Source organism: Rattus norvegicus, chromosome 10 (assembly GCF_021556685.1).
Source record: "Rattus norvegicus strain SHRSP/BbbUtx chromosome 10, alternate assembly SHRSP_T2T, whole genome shotgun sequence".
Lineage (NCBI taxonomy): Eukaryota > Metazoa > Chordata > Mammalia > Rodentia > Muridae > Rattus > Rattus norvegicus.
The window spans coordinates 96,307,493-96,326,249 of record NC_141543.1 but is presented as its reverse complement, the minus strand read 5'-3'; the positions used below and the strand labels follow the sequence as shown (position 1 = coordinate 96,326,249).

The 18,757-nt window shown below is 40.9% G+C and overlaps 1 protein-coding gene across 1 annotated transcript in view; it reads right to left on the bottom strand.

The window, feature by feature from the left end:
* Efcab3 (EF-hand calcium binding domain 3) overlaps positions 1–18,757 on the bottom strand; it is a 506,364-nt gene that overhangs the window by 55,473 nt on the left and 432,134 nt on the right. Inside the window, exons 160-170 of the mRNA XM_087572380.1 lie at positions 17,548–17,652; positions 17,237–17,290; positions 16,053–16,157; positions 14,479–14,532; positions 10,758–10,862; positions 9,345–9,398; positions 7,561–7,665; positions 5,189–5,242; positions 4,087–4,191; positions 1,605–1,658; positions 842–946 (exon numbers count right to left, since the gene is read on the bottom strand). Of these exons, the coding sequence (XP_087428506.1) occupies positions 842–946; positions 1,605–1,658; positions 4,087–4,191; positions 5,189–5,242; positions 7,561–7,665; positions 9,345–9,398; positions 10,758–10,862; positions 14,479–14,532; positions 16,053–16,157; positions 17,237–17,290; positions 17,548–17,652 (900 nt within the window). The remainder of the gene's footprint in view (positions 1–841; positions 947–1,604; positions 1,659–4,086; positions 4,192–5,188; positions 5,243–7,560; positions 7,666–9,344; positions 9,399–10,757; positions 10,863–14,478; positions 14,533–16,052; positions 16,158–17,236; positions 17,291–17,547; positions 17,653–18,757) is intronic.

Here is an 18,757-nt window from a genome sequence, read left to right as displayed (position 1 = left end):
TCTAATACAATTCTGAAATAAGGATAGTATATCCCCTTTAGCCACCCATTTTGGGGCTGAATTCCAGATCACTCTCATGAAGACCCTGGGCTGAGGCTTATCTCTTATTTTCTTCCTAGTAGATTATACTGGCTTTGCCATTTTGATATTTTTTGTCCAGTTAAATTGATCTTATCAAATCATTAATGAACTATTTCATTAAAAGTGGGTATGCAAGTTTATGCCTCTAATTCTAGCATTTAGGAGGCCAACAAAGGAGGATTGCTATAAGTTTGGAGGACCTTGGGCTATAATATAAGACAAAATGAACAAAAACAGGTAGATGTGAGAAGGAAGACATATGGGTGACACACATTTGTTAACTGGCAGCATAGAGTATGTGGACACAATGAAATGTTGCTTTTCTAAGAGACTTTAAAAAAACTCTTAAAAAACTCTGTGGTGGTTTGAATATGCTTGGCCCATAGAGAGTGGTACTCCTAGGTATGGCCTTGGAGGAAATGTATCACTGTGGAGGTGGGCTTTTAAGGTCTTTTCCTATGCTCAGGCTCCTCACATTGTGGAAGAGACCCTCTTTCTAGCTGCCTGGAAGCCAGTCTTCTCCTGGTTGCACTTGGAACAAGATGCAGAACTCTCAGCTCCTCCATCACCATGCCTGGCTGGACACTGCCATGTTTCCCTTCTTGATGATAATGGACTGACCTTCTATAAGCCAGCTCCAATTAAATGTTTGCCTTTATAAGAGATGCTTTGGCCATGATGTCTCTTCACAGCAGTGGAAACCCTAGCTGAGACAAGGCCTTACACGGAAGCCCTGAAGAGTGGTATCTGAAATACTCACCATCGATGGGTAGATGCTGTATCAGGTCCTTATGGTCGTCCTCCTCAAGTTCAAATCCTACATTCTTCAAAATCAGTGGTATATTAGAGGCTTGAACTTTTTTCCCTTAGGAAATAAGGAGATGGGAGTAAATACAAGTGATTCCCACTGTGGAAGATGTGAGCTTTAAGGTTCTGGAGAGGGGGTCCAGAGGGTTGGCTCAGCGCTTAGCAGCACTCCCTGCTCTTAGACAATAACACACACATCCTATGGCTCACAGCTGCTTGGAACTCCAGCTCCAGGGGAGCTGACTCTCTTCTGGACTCCATGGGTACCTTCACACATACCCACAAACGAGGTGCATAATTTTAAAAATAAAACAATTCCTCATAAAAGATTATGGATATTAAAGATTACGGATCCAATCTCAGAGGGACAGAGAAATGCTGGCTATTTCATGACCCAGATTGGTTGCTGTTGGGAAGAGAAATGGCTCCCTTTTCACTGAGGTACAAGCTTCAGTTGAACTGATTGCAGATGAAGATAAACTTTAATAGAGATAACCTCATAAATGAAGACAAGCTCAAGTTTGTTACAGTGACCTAGAACTAACATTGCTGCTCTCAGCTACAGTCAAACCAAAAGAGGAAGGTTCTGCTGAGGGCCACAGTGAGTTCTGAGGACAGATTCAGAATCAGAAAGCTAGCAGCCATGGAATAGCAAGACTCTAACCAGTGAGACTTAAATAAAGCAAATATGAAGTCCCTGTCCTCAGAGCTCTTACCTTTGATCTGTGCAACACTGTCCAGTAATCTCCTCTTAAAGATTTTTCCATCTTCTGTAAGACACAGTGAAACAGAAGAAAAAAGATGAGAAACATATTCTCTCTCTTTCTCTCTCTCTCTCTCCCTCCCTCCCTCCCTCTCTCTCTCTCTCTCTCTCTCTCTCTCTCTCTCTCTCTCTCTCTCTCTCTCTGTGGCAAGCAGTTATCCGCTAAGTTACATCTTTAGCCAAAAATGTCTATAATTTATAAGACACTTTTATACGACTCACCTAGTCGTTTATTGTTTCACCCTCAAACAACAGCAGGAGGACTGCTCTCAACATGCTAAATCTGAGCTGCAGCTGGAACACGTGGCAGCCGATAAAGCGTGTTACAAACACGTTTTCCCTCTTTTGCTTTCTTCTTGTTATTGTAGTTTAGCTTCATTCTTTCTGTCTTCTCTCTACCTATCTGGCATACCTATGTGCCCATGAGGCATACCTATATATTTGGCCAAAATGGCAGACCCTATAAAGGTATATTAAATATAGTTACCAGATAGGCACGAAAGCACATGCCTGCCTCTTTGCATTTGGGAAGCTGAGACAGGAGGATGAAGTGGAAAGCTAAGGGTTCATTAGAAAGTCAGTTGTGTTGGGTGGTGTTTTGCTGGGGCAAACATGTGCTGGAACGTCTTCCTGAAGTGGACCCAGGTGAAAGGCTAAGGAAGACTTGTGAAGAAACATTTGCTGACGTAGACACAAGTGAAGATGTTCTGCTAAAGCAAGCGTGTGAAAGGACACTTGATGAAGGATTCTTTGCTAATGATGTGCATGTACTGGTCCTCTTTACTTTGCATAGTTGAGCTCCATTTGTTGGGACTCCATAGTGAGAAATGGACCAAAAAGACTTCTGGTGGTCCACTTCCTCAGAGTCAGGTTAATTGGCAGAGTGATGTCAGCTGAGACAGACCCATGGAGGACACGTGATGTTTGGAGGGAGTTTAAAAAGGACTGGACGGACAGTGGCAGACGGTGAGCCTCTCTTACTGGTAGAGCCAGCTGTACAACACTCGCAGGTCTAGCATCTTCAATGATTTTTGCTTTGCTGAGAGAGGTACAGTTGAGAACTTTTCCTGGCATTACTGTTGGCCCTGGTCTCTCCTGCTGACTTGTGCTAAGATTAAGGCCTGGCTGTCTCTGCTAGGTCCTGCCACTGCTGCTGATTCGAGTTTGCTATCCGAATCCTACCGAACTGGACTGCTGACATATCTGTGAAGTGTTTGCGAGTGAATTGAGCTGCCGCTGCTGACCTGGACTGCTGATTTCCAGACAACACAGACAGAAGTTGCTCCAAAGAACCATTTCTAAATAGGCATTTCCCCCATATCCTTTCTTTCCTACTATCTCTGGTGGGTGGTGGGCTAAAAGGGAGGTTGAAGCATCATTAAAAGCAGACTTTGAAAAAAAAGTTATAGGAGGATCATGATTTGAGGTCAGTGTGGGCTACATAGTGAGTCCAAGGCCAGTCTGAGCTATGTAATGAGACTCTTTTGGGACAGAAAATGGGGAATATCCACCAGCACAACATATCCTCATGGGTTCTATCTGTCCACAGAGAGCTCCAGCCTGTGGACCCTTCATGTCCAGCACGTGTTGGTTATAGTCTCTAATGTAGGCTATCTGCCTCTCCTTGCTACTTGCAACAGAGCTAAAATGCTAAGAAAGATGCAGGGTGTAGTCAGCAGTAGAAGGCTTGCTTAGCATGCGGAAGAGACCATCTACATCACCAGCCGTACTAAAGAGAGGAAGGGAGTCAGTGATGGGAAGAAGGGAGGGGTTTGAGGGGGGAGAGGAAGAAGCGAGGGTGCCAGGGAGCAACTGGTTCCTTGAGAGAACAGTAGTGGGGGCAGTTTTGGGGAGGGGGATGGCAGACACAGGGAATGGGCAGTCTTAGGTACATGTGACAAGAATTCAGATTCCTACAGAGTTTCAGCCACTCAGGATGCCGATGCTCCTCCCTCCAGGATCTTTGCCGATGTGCAAGCTTGGGGACAAGTGGGACAGAAACAATGGGTGCAGGGAAGGATGCACAGGTGATAGAGCTCCAGGACCGACTGTCCCCACCCCCACCCCATTAGCCAATGTGGGTGATCTGGAGGTAGAACTTTTGAGGGCTTCTGGGTTATGCCACTGACGGGAGTGGCTGCTGCCTGCACAGCCACATGATTCACAGGGATTTACAGTTCGTCGTTGGATTGCGGGGAGATGGGAGGTTTCCCAGGGGACAGACAGATGTGAAGTATACCTCAGGGAGTTGGGGGAGGGGCAGCAGGATTTAGCCAGGGCCCACTTGCTGAAAATAAGAGAGAAGTTTCTCACTTTCAAATCAAAACACAAACAAGAACAGAGCTGCTTTTTTTTTTCTTCTAGCAGTTCTCACCCAGAAGCCCACAATAACCCCATTCACTCCTCTGAACGCCGGCAGCATGCTAAATACTCACTGGAGATGGGCAGAGTCTTCAAGAGCTTCCATTCTTCTTTCTCTGCGAGTGGGATTCCCATGTTTTCCAGAACGTTTTTTATGTCTTTGATGTCAACTTTTTCTCCTTTAAGAAAATGGGAACTATTTCAGGACAAGAGATAACAATTTCAATGTAAGGAAAACAGACTGACACACAAGATGTTTAACCCCAAGAGGAAGCAACTACAAAGATGTGAGCCAATGTCACTAATCTGGGGTCATTTGAGATTCAGTATCTGAAAGCCTTTTTCTGAGACGGGTAAGAGGACAGCATTCGTCTCCTGTGTGTGGGTCAGTGTAGTGTGGAGCAGTGTAGACGCTGTGTATCAGCTGACGACTATTGGAGCTCCGGTTTAACCTCTTTCCAAAATTCACATAGAAATGTCATCTGCGATACAAGGCTGACAACAGTTCATAGGGGTTTCCTGCATGAGATTATGGACCAATGAAGAGGCCTCAGAGAAGAAGGAGGCCCCGTTTTCTCTGTCCATCATTGTACTCAGTGAGAGGACACAGTGTCCAAGACACCACCCTAAGTTAGGCAGGAGGTGGCCTAAACCTCAGCAGATGAGTGTGTAAGTATTTTCCTGTTGGCTTTTCCAGACTCCGCAGTGATGAGAAATACACATGAATTGTTTATATATTACTCAGACTGAGGTATTTTGTTTTATAGCATGAGGGCATTAAGACGGATGCTATGGGACTTATATAATTCTATTTGTGTGTAAAAAGCTCTTGTTTCTACTTAGTGGCCTGAATTCTGGGATTAGTTGTTCATACTGATCATATTCATGATGCAAAAAATTTGCACTATGGTAACTTACATTTTGGTCCTTCAAACACTAGTGAGGTCAATATTGTTCTGGGTCAATCATTGAAGTTAATATTTGTTTCTGAGAGCTCTGTACTCCTCCTGCATTTCTAATATTCAGGACTGCTATCAATGAGACAAAATCATCTATAGGTAGATAAGGACCTGAATGAACTTAGTGGCTTGTGGAGGAGTAGACTGCCACTTAAAAGAGGTGACTTTCCACAGAGCTCTGGGTCTCGGTGTTAGAACATCTTACATGAACTCTCACCTGTGAAAGACTTAGCTGCGTCCATCAACACATCCAAGCTAACCTTTTTACGGTCTGCAAGAAAATTAAAAATTTAGATTCAAAGATGAAGAGACTAAAAAAAAAATCACATAACGTTCTTGAAATATAGCATATAGAATTACAGCAAGTTTTCACACCTTTGTTCAGATTCCTTTATCTTTTAAATCAACAAGAACATGTAATAGGGAGAAGGCTCAGGTTGTAAGTATATGTTTGTTCAATGGGTATTGTTCCTCTTTTCTTCCCTAAGCTGTTGGCTGCCAGGCCTCCTCCTAGCATTCTGGGGAGTGGAGTTTTGTTGGTGGGTTCAGACTTTGCCCTGTGTGTTTTGTGAAAGTAGAGACATGACAGAAGAACTCTTCTCAAAATGTGGTTCACCAGCCTCCCGAGCCACCCACACTCGGTACCTCTATCACAGTCAGTGTCAGCATTTGTGTTGGAGACTGGGAGAGCTACCACCATCCCAGAGTTAATGGCATCTGAAGGCACCAGCCATCATTCTGTTCTGTGCTATGGGTACTCATAGTGAGTCAATGTCAGTGTCACTTAAGAATCTCCTTGATAAAGTAGCAAAGTTTTGTTTTGTTTTTTTGAATGTGTGTGTGTGTGTGTGTGTGTGTGTGTGTGTGTGTGTGTGTATGTATGTGTGTGTGCGCATGTTCGGGTGCTGTGTGATATATTCATGTGCAAAGGCCAGAGATTAACCTTGAGTGCCATTCCTAGGAGCTGTCTATCAAGACAAAGTCTCTCCCTGAGATCTGGGACCAATTATGTCAATTATCCCAGCAAGTCCCAGGGACATGCCTAACTCGACTTCCCCAGGGCTTACGCGTCTGGCACACCAACATCCAGCTTTTTGCATGGGTTCTGCGGATGGAAGTCAGCTCCGTGTGCTAGCACAGAAAGTGCTTCATGGACTGAGCCCTCTCCCCAGCTCTGCGTGTGATCTTAAAAAGTACTGAACAACTAAATGTGGTGATTTTTATGGGATCCGTATATGTCAACGGTGTGCGAATGACCAAGGCATGTTGCTATGAAATCAGACCTGGGGAACGATGAAAGGCCAAGGAAACTAATAAGGTTTAGGATAACCGAGAACTGAAGAGGTTTGTAGATATCTAAATGTTAAGACGCTACTTGTTGAGTTTTGGGATAACAGCAAGGAAAAATATTTGAAAAGGCTACCAGATGCTTTCCTTGCCAGTTACTTCCACCTGTATAAACTCAGGTTAATGTATATATATTATACATTATACATAATGTATATATATTATACACACATATATATTAACCAAATCTAAACTAATCCAACAGGGCGGGGGCTGCAACTCAGTGGCTGAATGCATTCCTACCATATGTGAGGTCCTATGCTCCATCTCCAGCACTGCTTAAGCCAGAATAAAATAAAACAACCAAAATATTCCAGCACATTGCATGATAGAGTATATATGGGGGTCTAGCCACACATTAAAATAATTAATAGTAATGACAGGCAATTCTTCACACCTTTTGGCCTTGTTTTAAGAAGCTATTTGCATAAAATGTATTTTACCACCTAATAAATTTATCATCATTTTAAAGACTATTAAGAGCCAGGCCTTCTAGCACGTACTCGTAATACCAGCACCCAGGACTGAGGCAGGGGGATTAGGAGTTTGAAGGCAGCCTGGAACCTCATAGTAATCTCCTAATCAGGCTCTATGACAAGACACTGTCGCAGAGAAAAACAACAACAACAAAAAAAAAAACAAACCCAAAAACCACAACTTCAGAGTTTAAAGAATTAATATGTGAACATTATCAAAATGTTTTAGTTTCTAATGTAATAAATATTGCCAGCTAATAATTTATAAAAGAGCACAATCAAGTTCTGGATCAAAAGAGTCTGAGGGCCCCTAGTGAGGCCGGCTGTTTTCATGTTTTGTAGATATGTTTCTTAAGGATTCATGACATTAATCATCAGAAAATGCATTTTCAAATTTTTAAAACGGGGTCTTACGTTGTCCTGGCTGGCCCGGAATCTCATCATGTGGACCAAGTTGGCCTAAAGCGCAGAGATCCACCTGCTTCTGCCGGCTGAGTGCTACGCACGCCACCGTGGCCCACACACTTTCAATTGGTAGACAGTATTTTTTTCTCTTTATTCCTCGTCACTGTTTCCCTATCTCTTAAGTTTCTACATTCTGCCTATTTCTACACCAGTCAGCACTCCATATTTGTCACCAGTGTGGTTTTGTAGGAAAGGCCTTTGTTTCTCTCAGGCCCCGAGTTTCTTTCCACGTCCCGTCTTCCCTTGCAACTCTCAGACTGGACCAGACATTGTCTGTGCTAAAGGTGTCATGGCTGCTCACCAGTCACTGGCAGGTGATCCCGCAGGTCCTTTAGTTCTTTTGATTCCAGTTTGAAACCAGTGTTTTGAAGAACGTTTTTCACATCACGGGCATTTACTTTCCCTCCTTCATAAAGACAAGAGATAGGAAAATTGTTACAACGTGAAAAATTTGGACTGTTATCCCATACCCAGAGGTGAAAGCCAAAAGAGCTAATTACAGCAAGTCACATGGTAGTCAGGAATGTGCCTCCATAGTCAAACGTCTGAGAGAAGTGTGTGAGGGGGAAAAGGACACTCTGGCAATTCTGGTGACTTAGGGCAAAGAGAATAATCAGGTTATTCTAGATACAAAGTAAGATTTGAAACTTACTATAGCAACAAAAAATAACCTCCCAAATATACTTTTACATAAAAGGAAAACTCTGGTTAATGAGAAAGAATTGTTGAAAACTACTGACATGGTTTATATTGACTTAACCCAATGAGTCATCTATAAAGCATCCATCTATCTATCTATCTATCTATCTATCTATCTATCTATCTATCTATCTATCTATCATCTATCTATCTATGTTAAACATTAAATGTTAAAAAAGTGAACTGCAGGGAAATAAGGAGGAACCAAAGAGTGGTTGATAAAATTTACACAGAAATGAAAAATGTCAATGTATTAAAGTCGATCCTAGTAATGTGGGCCTGTGGGTATGTGTAGTCATTGCTAATGGGTAGAGCTACATTTTGGGATGACGAGGTGTTGTGAAATTGATGTGGTGTTTGTTGTATAACTCTATTGGGTACTGAAAACCCTTGAATCATGCCCTTTGAGTGAATTTGACAGCATGTGAGGTGTTTTCAACATTTTTTTCATCTTATTTCAACCTAGCATATGAAAAAAGAGGCAAATAACCAATCAGGAAAATACTGTGTATATGATAATGTGCTTATAGTTACTATAGAAAAGGATCATTAGAATTAGTAGAAATAAATGTTCAGCATACAGAAGGATGATGAACAAATGATCCTGATAGGAAATTCAAAGCTTGGAAGGAATGTGCATGTCTTAGTAAGCATTGCTACTGCTGTGGTGAAGCACCATGACCAAAAGCAACTTGGGGAGGAAAGGGTTTACTTGGTGTACAATAGTCTATTGTTGAAGGACATCAGGACAGGACCCTAGCAGGGCAGGAACCTGCAGGCAGAGCTGATACAGAGACCATGGAGGGGTGCTACTTACTGGATTGCTCTTCATGGCCTGCTCAGTCTGACTTCTCATTGAGCAAAGGGCTGGGATCTCCCCCATCAATCGCTAATTAAGAAAATACCCTTTAGGCTTGCCCACAGTGATCTTACAGAGGCATTTTCTTATTCCCTCCTCTCCTACGACTCTACCTTGTGTCAAGTTGACAAATCTGGTCAGCACAATATAATAGCTTTTTGTTTTCATGATAAGGGAAATAATGTAAATCACAGTTTTATTTTTAATAATGAGTGAAAATGTTCATTTTTATGGAATCAAATTAGCAAGAATCCAAATACGAGAAAGTGATATTTTAGTATTAAATATAAGATGAATAAAGCATGAGTTCAATTAAAAATAGACATGCACCCAAGAGAAACAAGAGATGAGCATACTAAAAAAACTAATCTATGATTCCATTTTTCCTATACATTATTTTACATTCCAGATTATTCTTGAATACCTAGTAGATATCAAATAATTATTGAATGAAACTCATCATTTTGTAATTTTATACTTTAAAGGAAGTTTCAAATTTTATCGTTTTCATCTTTTTCTCTACTCACCTTTGAAGTTCTTCACACTGGAGAGTAGTTCTTTCTTGAGCACTGTTTTGTCATCTGGGGATAAAACACAACTGTTTTCGAAGGATGCGGAAAGTCTATGTTCATGCATACCCAAAGAAAAAACTTAGAAGCGTCACGATTCCTTCTCAGTGAAATAAAAGATACTTAGAAAAAGTCCACCAAGAACAGAGTCAGAGGTAGTGTGCTTGCCTAAGCACGCCCAAGACCCTGGTCAGCATCCTGCTCTGTGAGAGACCTCAGCACGGTGGGGGTTGAGCATAAAAGCACTGAGAGGTACCCAAGTGCACTGAAGGACAAAGCCTTTTCTGTTTTCTCTTCTTTAATCTGGCTTCATCTTCTTTTCTTCTGCAGTTTTTCTACCAGTTTGTCTTTTTTTTTTTTTTTTTTCCGGAGCTGGGGACCGAACCCAGGGCCTTGCGCTTCCTAGGTAAGCGCTCTACCACTGAGCTAAATCCCCAGCCCCTCCAGTTTGTCTTTTAATTTTCTTCTGGATCCATAAGCCTTTTATTTCTCTCAAAGGAACAACAACAACAGCAACAACAACAATCTGTCTTAGGATAAGACTTTTGCTCTAGGGTACCTTTTCCTGAACCTAATCCAAAGCCCAGAAATTATAGTAGTGCTAGCTGGGAGCTTGGCAGAGAGCTTGGAGCAAGAAGGGGTCAGCAAAAAGGTTGGGAAGCAGGGGATGAGGGAGGTGACGAGAAGGTGAATATGGAGGAGGTAGAATCATATGCACGTATGAAAATGTCATAATGAAACTCATCGTATCGTATACCAAGTGGAATAAGTCATAAAAACTTACTGAAAAGAATCAGATAAATGCTAGGTAGGAATGGGTCCCCCCCCCCCTTTTTTTGCCAGGAATTCACTGTGTAGACCAGGATAACCTTGAATTTGTGGTATCAGGTTACCTCTGCCTCTGGAGAGCTGGTTGCTCCTGGGCCAGAGAGATGACTCAGCAACCAGTGTTGAAGAACTGAGTTCAGTCCTAGTGCTCAACACCATGGAAGAGAGAACCCAATTCTACTACTGCTCTCGGACCTTCACATGTGTACACCCACATGGCTTATGCTCGTGTGTACACATACAAAGTAAAACAAACAAAAATTTGGGGATTGCAGACCTGTGTTATTATATCTAGTACAGGATTGGGTCTTTTTTTTTTTAATAAATCTTTCAAGCTGACAAGGAATATTTCAAACATTAGAATTAATAGAAAACCTCAAAATACAAACTTTAAAATCAAAGTGACTTTTTCTTTTTAACAGCAGGAACTTGGGACGATGGAAGACGGTCTCCATGTCATCTGAGGTTTAGGACAGATTTCTGTCAACACTTGCTGAATGAGGACATTTTTAGGTGTCCGTGAAAAGAACACGGAATACTTACCAGAGATAGGTAGTCTTTTGAGGAATTTTTTGTTCTCTTTGTTTGTCATTTTTATTCCCATGTCTTTCAGAATGTGTTTTACATCTCCCGCATGAATCGTGTCTCCTTTAGGAAGAAGAAAACACTGTTGGCTGAGACTATAGAATCACATATTTCATAATATTATATAAATTCAATGTGTGCATATAATGCATGCAGGACTCATCCTTGTAAATTCAAGGGAAAAAGCAAGTGACCCAAGGAGGAAGGCATTTTATTTCATCTGGGTGTAGTGGTGCATGCCAGAAATCCCAGCACTTAGGAGGCTGAGGCAGGAGGATTGGGAGTTTGGTCAGTCTGGGCTATGTAGCAAGAACTTGTCTACAAACAAACTCAATCAAACATACAATAATTAAAGAAAAAAAAAACAAGAAAAAGAAGATTTAACAAGTAAATGAGACTCTTGAAGCTGACTTGTCTAACAAACACAGTGGAGGTCATATAACTTATCAGTCATTTAGATGTTTTGTGATGGTTAATAAAAGCAATTCAACTATTAAAATAACAACTCTATTATTTTCTTTTAAAAGAAATTTATTTTTAATTATGTATAGACCACCGGAGTCCAAAGTTTGTGCACCTGAGTCCAAAGACCAAGGAGGCTAGAAGAGACCATCTTATCCCCTAGAACTGGAGTTACAAGTGGTTGGGAGGTGCCTGGTTGGGTGTTGGGAACCAAGCTGGAGTCCTCTGCAATAGCATCAAGCACTGTTGACCCCTGAACCACTTCTCCAGCTGTAATAATTCTATTATTTCACATGTTTCATCTAGCCACTCCACTGCCTCCACTTTCCTCTTCTTTTGTTTCTACTGTGGCATGTATGTAAAATGACAACATTAAAAACATAGTATATAATTATTTTGAGATCAGGAGGTCAAGAATCATCCAATCCCCCAATTACAGATTTTATTTAGTTTTTATGTTAGCTTACAAAGTCACTGATGTCATTATGGTATTTTCCATCCTACCCTGTTTCCTCCTCTCCTTTCCTGTCTCATCTTTCTTTCTTTCTGGTACTACGTAGCCCAGGCTGGCCTTAAACTTGCTATGTAGTGGAGGATGACCTTGAACTCCATATCTTCCTATATCAACAGCCAAGTGCTGGGATTATAGGTCTTAATCTTCTTTAGTCCTTTAAATTCTTCATGGTGGTGGCTTTTCTCCTCCTTGTTTAGGTTCATCATTAGCATTGCTTTGTATATTTAAAATCCGTCACTAATGAGCTCTCTCCAGCCTGATTTCTTTCTCGACAGGTTTGTTATTGGTACATGGAAAGACTACTTAATTTGCATGCTGATTTTGTATTATACTACCTACTGAAAATGTTTTCTCAGGTCTAAGAGTTTCTGGAATAGGTTTCTGAAAGAGGCTTTAATGCCCTTTAAATATAGAATTATGTTGCTATCGCAAAAGTATACTTTGAGTTCTTGCGTTCTTATTTATATCCATTTTCTTTAATTACTCAGACTCCAAGCACTATATTGATTAAGAAGTCTGAGAGTGGATACCTTGTCTTGGTCCTGGTTCTAGAGGAAACCAGCATTTTTCCTATTTACTATGATGCTCAGTCCAAGTTTGTTGAGTGCAGTCTTGATTTTCTGGAGCACATTCCTTCTATTCCTACTCTATTCAGAACTTTTATCCTCTTGAGTTGATAACGTGATTTCTGTTCTTCAGAGCATGTGGTGTATTACACCTACTGGTCTGAATATGCAGAACACGGCTTGCATCCCAGAGCTTAGACCAGTTTGATCGTGACCTCTGACAGTAAAGTGCTCTTGAATTTGATTTGTAGGCATTTTGGTTTATGCACCTATGTTCATCAAATTCTTGTTGTTGTATCCTTAGCCTGTTTTGGAATCAGGATAATGCTGGCTTTGCCCAATGAGTCTGTAAAATGAATTCCTTCCCTGTGTCTTTTGTAGAACAGTTTGAGGAATATCTGGGTTAGCTCCTCCTGAAGTGTTTGCTAAAATTCAGCAGAGAATCCATCCGGTTTAGGACTTTACTTTGTGGGGAGAAGCTTTCATTGTTTCTTCGATCTCATTTTTATTTTTAATTTTTTGAGTATGTGTGTGTGTGTGTGTGGTTTATGAACATGTTTGTTTAGGTGTATGTATGTATGTATGTATGTATGTATGTATGTATGTATGTATGTATGTATGTATGGCAGAGGTTGACTTCAGATGTCTTCCTCTACTGTTGTTGACCTTTGTTTTTGAGACAGTCTTTTACCTAACCTGGGATGTACCAATTGGCCAGACTATTTGGCCAATGAGCTCTAGGGGTTTGCCTGTCCTCACTCCTGGGTCACAGACATACACTGACACATCTGGCTTCTTCTTCTTCTTTCTTTCTTTCCTTCCTTCCTTCCTTCCTTCCTGCCTTCCTGCCTTCCTGCCTCCCTGCCTCCCTGCCTTCCTGCCTTTTACATGGGTGCTGGGGATCTGAACTCAGGTACTTTATTGACTGAGGTACTTTTCTAACCTTCTCAACCTTGCTTCTTGTTCTGCATCTGTTTAAGTTGTTTGTATTCTTATGCTTTGATTTTGGTATGTCATCTCTGTCTAAGAATATATCATTAAAAACCACCAGATTTTCTAACTTTTCTTTTGGAAATTAAGTTTTTGAAGCATTCTCTAATGGTGTTCTGGATTTTACTAGAATCTGTTGTAATAAATTTTCCCTCTAACTTAATTAGTTAGGATCTTCCCTTTTTTTTGGTAAGTTTGGCCTTTTCGAAGAAGCAACTTTTTGCTGGGCAGTGGTGGCACACACCTTTAATCCCAGCACTTGGGAAGCAGAGGCAGAAGGATCTCTGTGATCAAGGCCAGCCTGGTCTACAGAGAATGTTCCAGAGACAGACAGGGATATACAGATAAAATCTGTCTCAAAAGGACCAACAACAAAAAAAGGTTTTATTAATTCTGAATTATACCTTTAGTCTTCATTAATTTCTATCCCAATCTTTATTGATACACATTACTCTTGGCTTATACTTGATCTAACTTTTCTAAGACATTGAGTTCTATCAGTGGGTTGTTAAATTGAGATCTTTCTGAGTTTTTTCAATATAAACACTTGTGGCGATACATTTTCCTGTGAGAATGGCCTTGGAGGTATTCAAAGGTTCTGAGAAGTGGAGCCCTCATTTTTGGTTCTTTTTTTTTTTTTTTTCCGGAGCTGGGGACCGAACCCAGGGCCTTGCGCTTCCTAGGCAAGCGCTCTACCACTGAGCTAAATCCCCAACCCCTGGAGCCTTCATTTTCATCCGCTTCTAGGAATTAAAGGTTTCCTTCCTGGTTTCTTTGGTGACCCACTGGCCAGTCATTCAAAAATATACTGTCAGTCCCAAGTATTTGAGTGCTTTTGTCTTGCTATTAGTTTTATTGCACTGTAATCCAATGAGTTACAAGACACTATTTTCACTTCTTATGGGTCCATTAGAACTTCTTTTGTGAACTCTTCTTTCTTGGAGAAGATTCTATTGGCTACTGAGAAGCCAGTGAGTTTTCTGTACCTGTTGCATGGAGTACTCTAGATAGCTGTTAAGTCTTTGATCTATGGTATAGTTTAAGCCTCGAATTCCTTTGCTTTTTATTTGTTATGTTAAAATGTATTTAAATATAAAATATAAAGACCACACAAAAGAATTAATATTCATCTTAACAGCTTACTTACCTAAAGCGTTTCTAACTTCATTCATCAGCACACGGAAATCAACCTCCCCATTACCTTTAAGGCAAAGATAATAATCATAAAATAGATTTATAGAAGAATATAAAATGATTAATTGTGACTTATAAAACAGAAACCTATATTCACTCACTTGAAAACATGAAGTTAATATTTTTCCTGTCAGATCCTCATCAATTTAATTAACATAGCTACTTCTGTCTACAGGACAAAGCATACAACACTCTCCTTAAGTCTAACTTGACGATGTTGTTAGTCTTTTTTGATAAAAGGGAGTACAGGTCTACTCCTTGCTGATCTTAGAACTTCACCATGATAGCTGTCAAATCCAAGTGTTCAGTTACTGCCCACTTATAATGACAGAACTTTGTAATGACCATTTTCATATACCATATACTTACTTTCTTTATTCAGCATTTCTTAAATTAAAGTGGAAAGCCACTGGAGAAATTTAAAACAGTTTGTGAAATTGAAAGTTTTGAAAACACTGGATGGGAGGTGCTGCCCCTGAGACAACCAAGACTTAAAGTTGCAGTAGACAGTCTCTTCCGCTCTGATGTGGTCAGGTGGACACTGTTCGTACTCTTGTATTATTTGTAACACCCCAACACTGTTGGTAACACTCACGATGAATTACCAGGGATCAGTCTATATTCCTACTATTATATAATTGTTAGTGTAGTGGCTTGCAGGAGACCAATGCTACACAAACGTTTACTAAACAATAGTTATATCAAAATGCAAACACATTACATCTAATAAACTTACCTTAAAACGAATATATATATTTATCTTAGATGCAATACTTATTCTTGCTTTTTAATACTTGTCTTCTTGCGTCAGCCTGTAGGCCTATGTCATCACACCTGTCTCTGATTAATTTTGTTCTTACTGGCAATACATTACTCTAACATCTTAACTTTTTAAAATCATAACAACACGCTGCAGCACAGCACAGTGGTTCATTTCTAGAAGCCATGTGTGGTGGCTTACACCTCTAATCTCTGCCCTTGGGAGTCCAAGGAAGGAAGGGCACAAGTTCAAGGTTAGCCTGGGCTATATAGAGAGAACTTGTCTCAAAAATTCAAAAAGGAAAACAATTCTGTGACCAGACTACCTGAGCTTTCTTGGCTTCACCACTTTCTAGCTCTCTGAGTTTTGCTAAGCAACTTCTTCATTTCTTTGTATGTAAAATAGAGGCAAAAGCAGAACCTAATTTACAGAACTACTTGGAAACTTCAACAAGCTGATTATCTGTAACACACTTAGAATAATTCCTTGCAGATGTTCCTTGCCATGCTGCTCACTATTGGATTAGCGCTATGGGCTGACAAATTAATATTCTGAATATTCTTGTTTGAGCTTGGCATTTCCTGTGGTGTTAAGTGAAACTAGACACTTATCATCTGTGTTAGTGCTCTCCGTGACGACTGGGCTTGGTTTGGTAGCTGTGTGTGAAGACTTTACATTTTATCTCCTTTCTTTTCATGAGCACCCTGCCCCCATCCCAGACCTACCACTAGGCTCGTGCCCCAAGTTTTACTAAGAGGTAAACTCACGATCAATTGGTAGATGTTCCATCAGTTCCTGTATTTCCTTATTGTTCAGCTTAATGGATGCACTTTTAATGAAGGTTTCCACCTTATTTGAAGGTATCTTTAAATCTTAGGGAAGAAGGATTTGAGAAATATAATGGTTCAGAGTCAGTAGGCCATTCAAGGTCATGCTTAAGTGTCAGTGTTGGTCAGAGTACAAGGAGCAAAGGACATTTCAACTATTCTGGTGACAGTGTCTTGTGGATTCTTAGCTCCTGCTCTTGAGGATCTGTTACAGTTGTATGAGGGTGTGGCATGGACTGACGACTGAATTCATGTGCTAAACAAATACTCTCCCCGAGTAATAATACCTTGAACCTAGCTTTCAGAAGGAATTTTAAGAGAAGGAAGATCATTTGGTGTCTGTTTTTGTTTTTGGTGCGTGTGCCTGTCTTATTTCACTTAATACAATGGTCTCCATTTTCATTCACGTTGTAAATGATGAAATTTTATTTATTTTTCTTTTTTTGTTCTTTTTTTTTTTTTTCGGAGCTGGGGATCGAACCCAGGGCCTTGCGCTTCCTAGGCAAGCGCTCTACCACTGAGCTAAATCCCTGACCCCTTTATTTATTTTTCAATTGCCAACCAGGCACCAAGTTTTCTTTACCCATTTCTTACAGCTTTTAGTTATTATAATACCATGGGAAACTTTTTAATAACATTTTACCCCCAAAGACCATCTCTGGAAATTCAATGTCAACATTGCTGGGAAAGGACCTAAAGCTCTGGGAGCTATTTGTCTTGATGGTTCTAATGTATGACTTAACAGAGGAACCACCGCTTCTAGGTCTACTGCAGGGAAACCATTTTGATGGCCATAGTCTGTCTGAAGAATTCAACAGTAGGGAGGACAAAATTAAGAATCTGAAAACTGTAGGGCTGGCAAGATGGCTCATTGGTTAAGAGATACTGACTGCTCTTCTAGAGTTCCTGAGTTCAATTCCCAACAACCACATGGTGGCTCACAACCATCTGTAATGGAATCTGATGCCCTCTTCTGGTGTGTCTGAAGACAGCTACAGTGTACTCAAATAATAATTCTTAAAAAAGAGAAAACTGTAACGTGGGGAGAGTTTTGACAACTTAACAGCACCATAGCTGAAGCACTCCAGTGTACACGCCATGAAAACTCCCATCATGCCTCTCACCTTCAATTGACTCCAGTTCTTTTATCAACCTTTTCCTGTACAGCTTTCCAAAGCCTGCAGGATGGAAAAAATTTCAAGTCTCAGGAAATGACACGGTTACTCAGAAGTCTACAACTTAAGAAGCAGAAACATTTAAAATGCTTCCTTCTATCATTGGAATATTTCCACCCTAAAAATGAGACTCAGGAATGGGAACAAATTTCAGTTGGGTGACATGTTGGTGGCGGGTGGCATGCGGCCTCTTCTCTGGTCACACAAGTTTGTATGTTTAACACTTCTCCGGGGCTAGTTTGGTATCCTCTGATGCTCACCATCAGTCGGCAGTTTACCCAGGAGTTTCATTGTCTTGTCTTCTGTGAGTTTTATCCCTATGTTGTCCAGGAATTCTGGTAGGTCGCCGATATCAATCTTCTCACCTTTAAAAAGAGAAAAGTCCCAGCAGTTGAAAATTTGAAGAATAATGCTTCTATATTACAGAAAGAAAGCCTATCCTTTGTTCAGTAAGTAGTAATGAACTCAAGTTGGCAAGAATGTAGGAAATTACTTATAGCTGGCCTTTGGTACTCTATGGGCTCTGCGTTTTTTCCCCACCCTTTATCTCCCTGGTTTCATGCCCTATCACTAGATAGGAGAGAAAGAGGAACAGAGGGGAGAGAGAGATAGCCTTGAACATGTAGTATAAAGGATGTGTCTAGTATAAAGGGCAAAATTAAGACAAAATTGTAGAGGCTTTGGTCAAAACGGTGATGATCGAAGATAGGTTAGATAATGAGATGCAAACATTTACCCACAAATAGGAAGACAGAGGGCATGGACCAACAAAGGAAATGCTGCAGATCGTAATATAACTGTGGAGAAACTAGAATCTGATTTTTTCAGTGTGTGCATGTATGGCATACATGTGTGCAGTGTATGCGGTTGTGTGCGCGTGTGCACACCTATGTAGGAAATATACAGGGGCCGGAGGAACAATGTCGGTTTCCTTCTTTCTTACTCTTGCAAGCAGCCCATAAGCCCCAGCAAATCCCATTTCCACATCATAGCACTGGGGTTACAAGAGCCGGTGTCGCCATGCTGGCTTTTTATGTGGGCTCTGGGATTCAAGCTCAGGTCCTTGTTTGTATGGCACAGCCCTCTTACCCACAGTGCTCCCCATCAGCCCTTCTCCCAGGCTTCTCTGTCTCTTATGTCACTCTATGATGCCCTTTTCCCCTCCAGGGCTTTTAAAAAGCCTCAACTCAGCCGTTGGATTTCCCTTCTCTCTTCTTGACAGCAGCTATCACCCACTACTGTGGATCCTCGGTTTTCTCTGTAAAGTAAGTTCACCTCTATTTTTACCCAGGAATACTACCTTAGGGGGATTAAAATTTTTTTAAGACTATAATGTACAGTGCTGGAGGGAAATATGTGGGATCCCAAGTGATCCCAGCGTGGGTAAGAAAGAGTCCTGAGTAGTCTGCGTGGTAACACAGGGTTCCTCATTCTCGGGTATGAGGGTATAACTGACCACACATCCGTGCC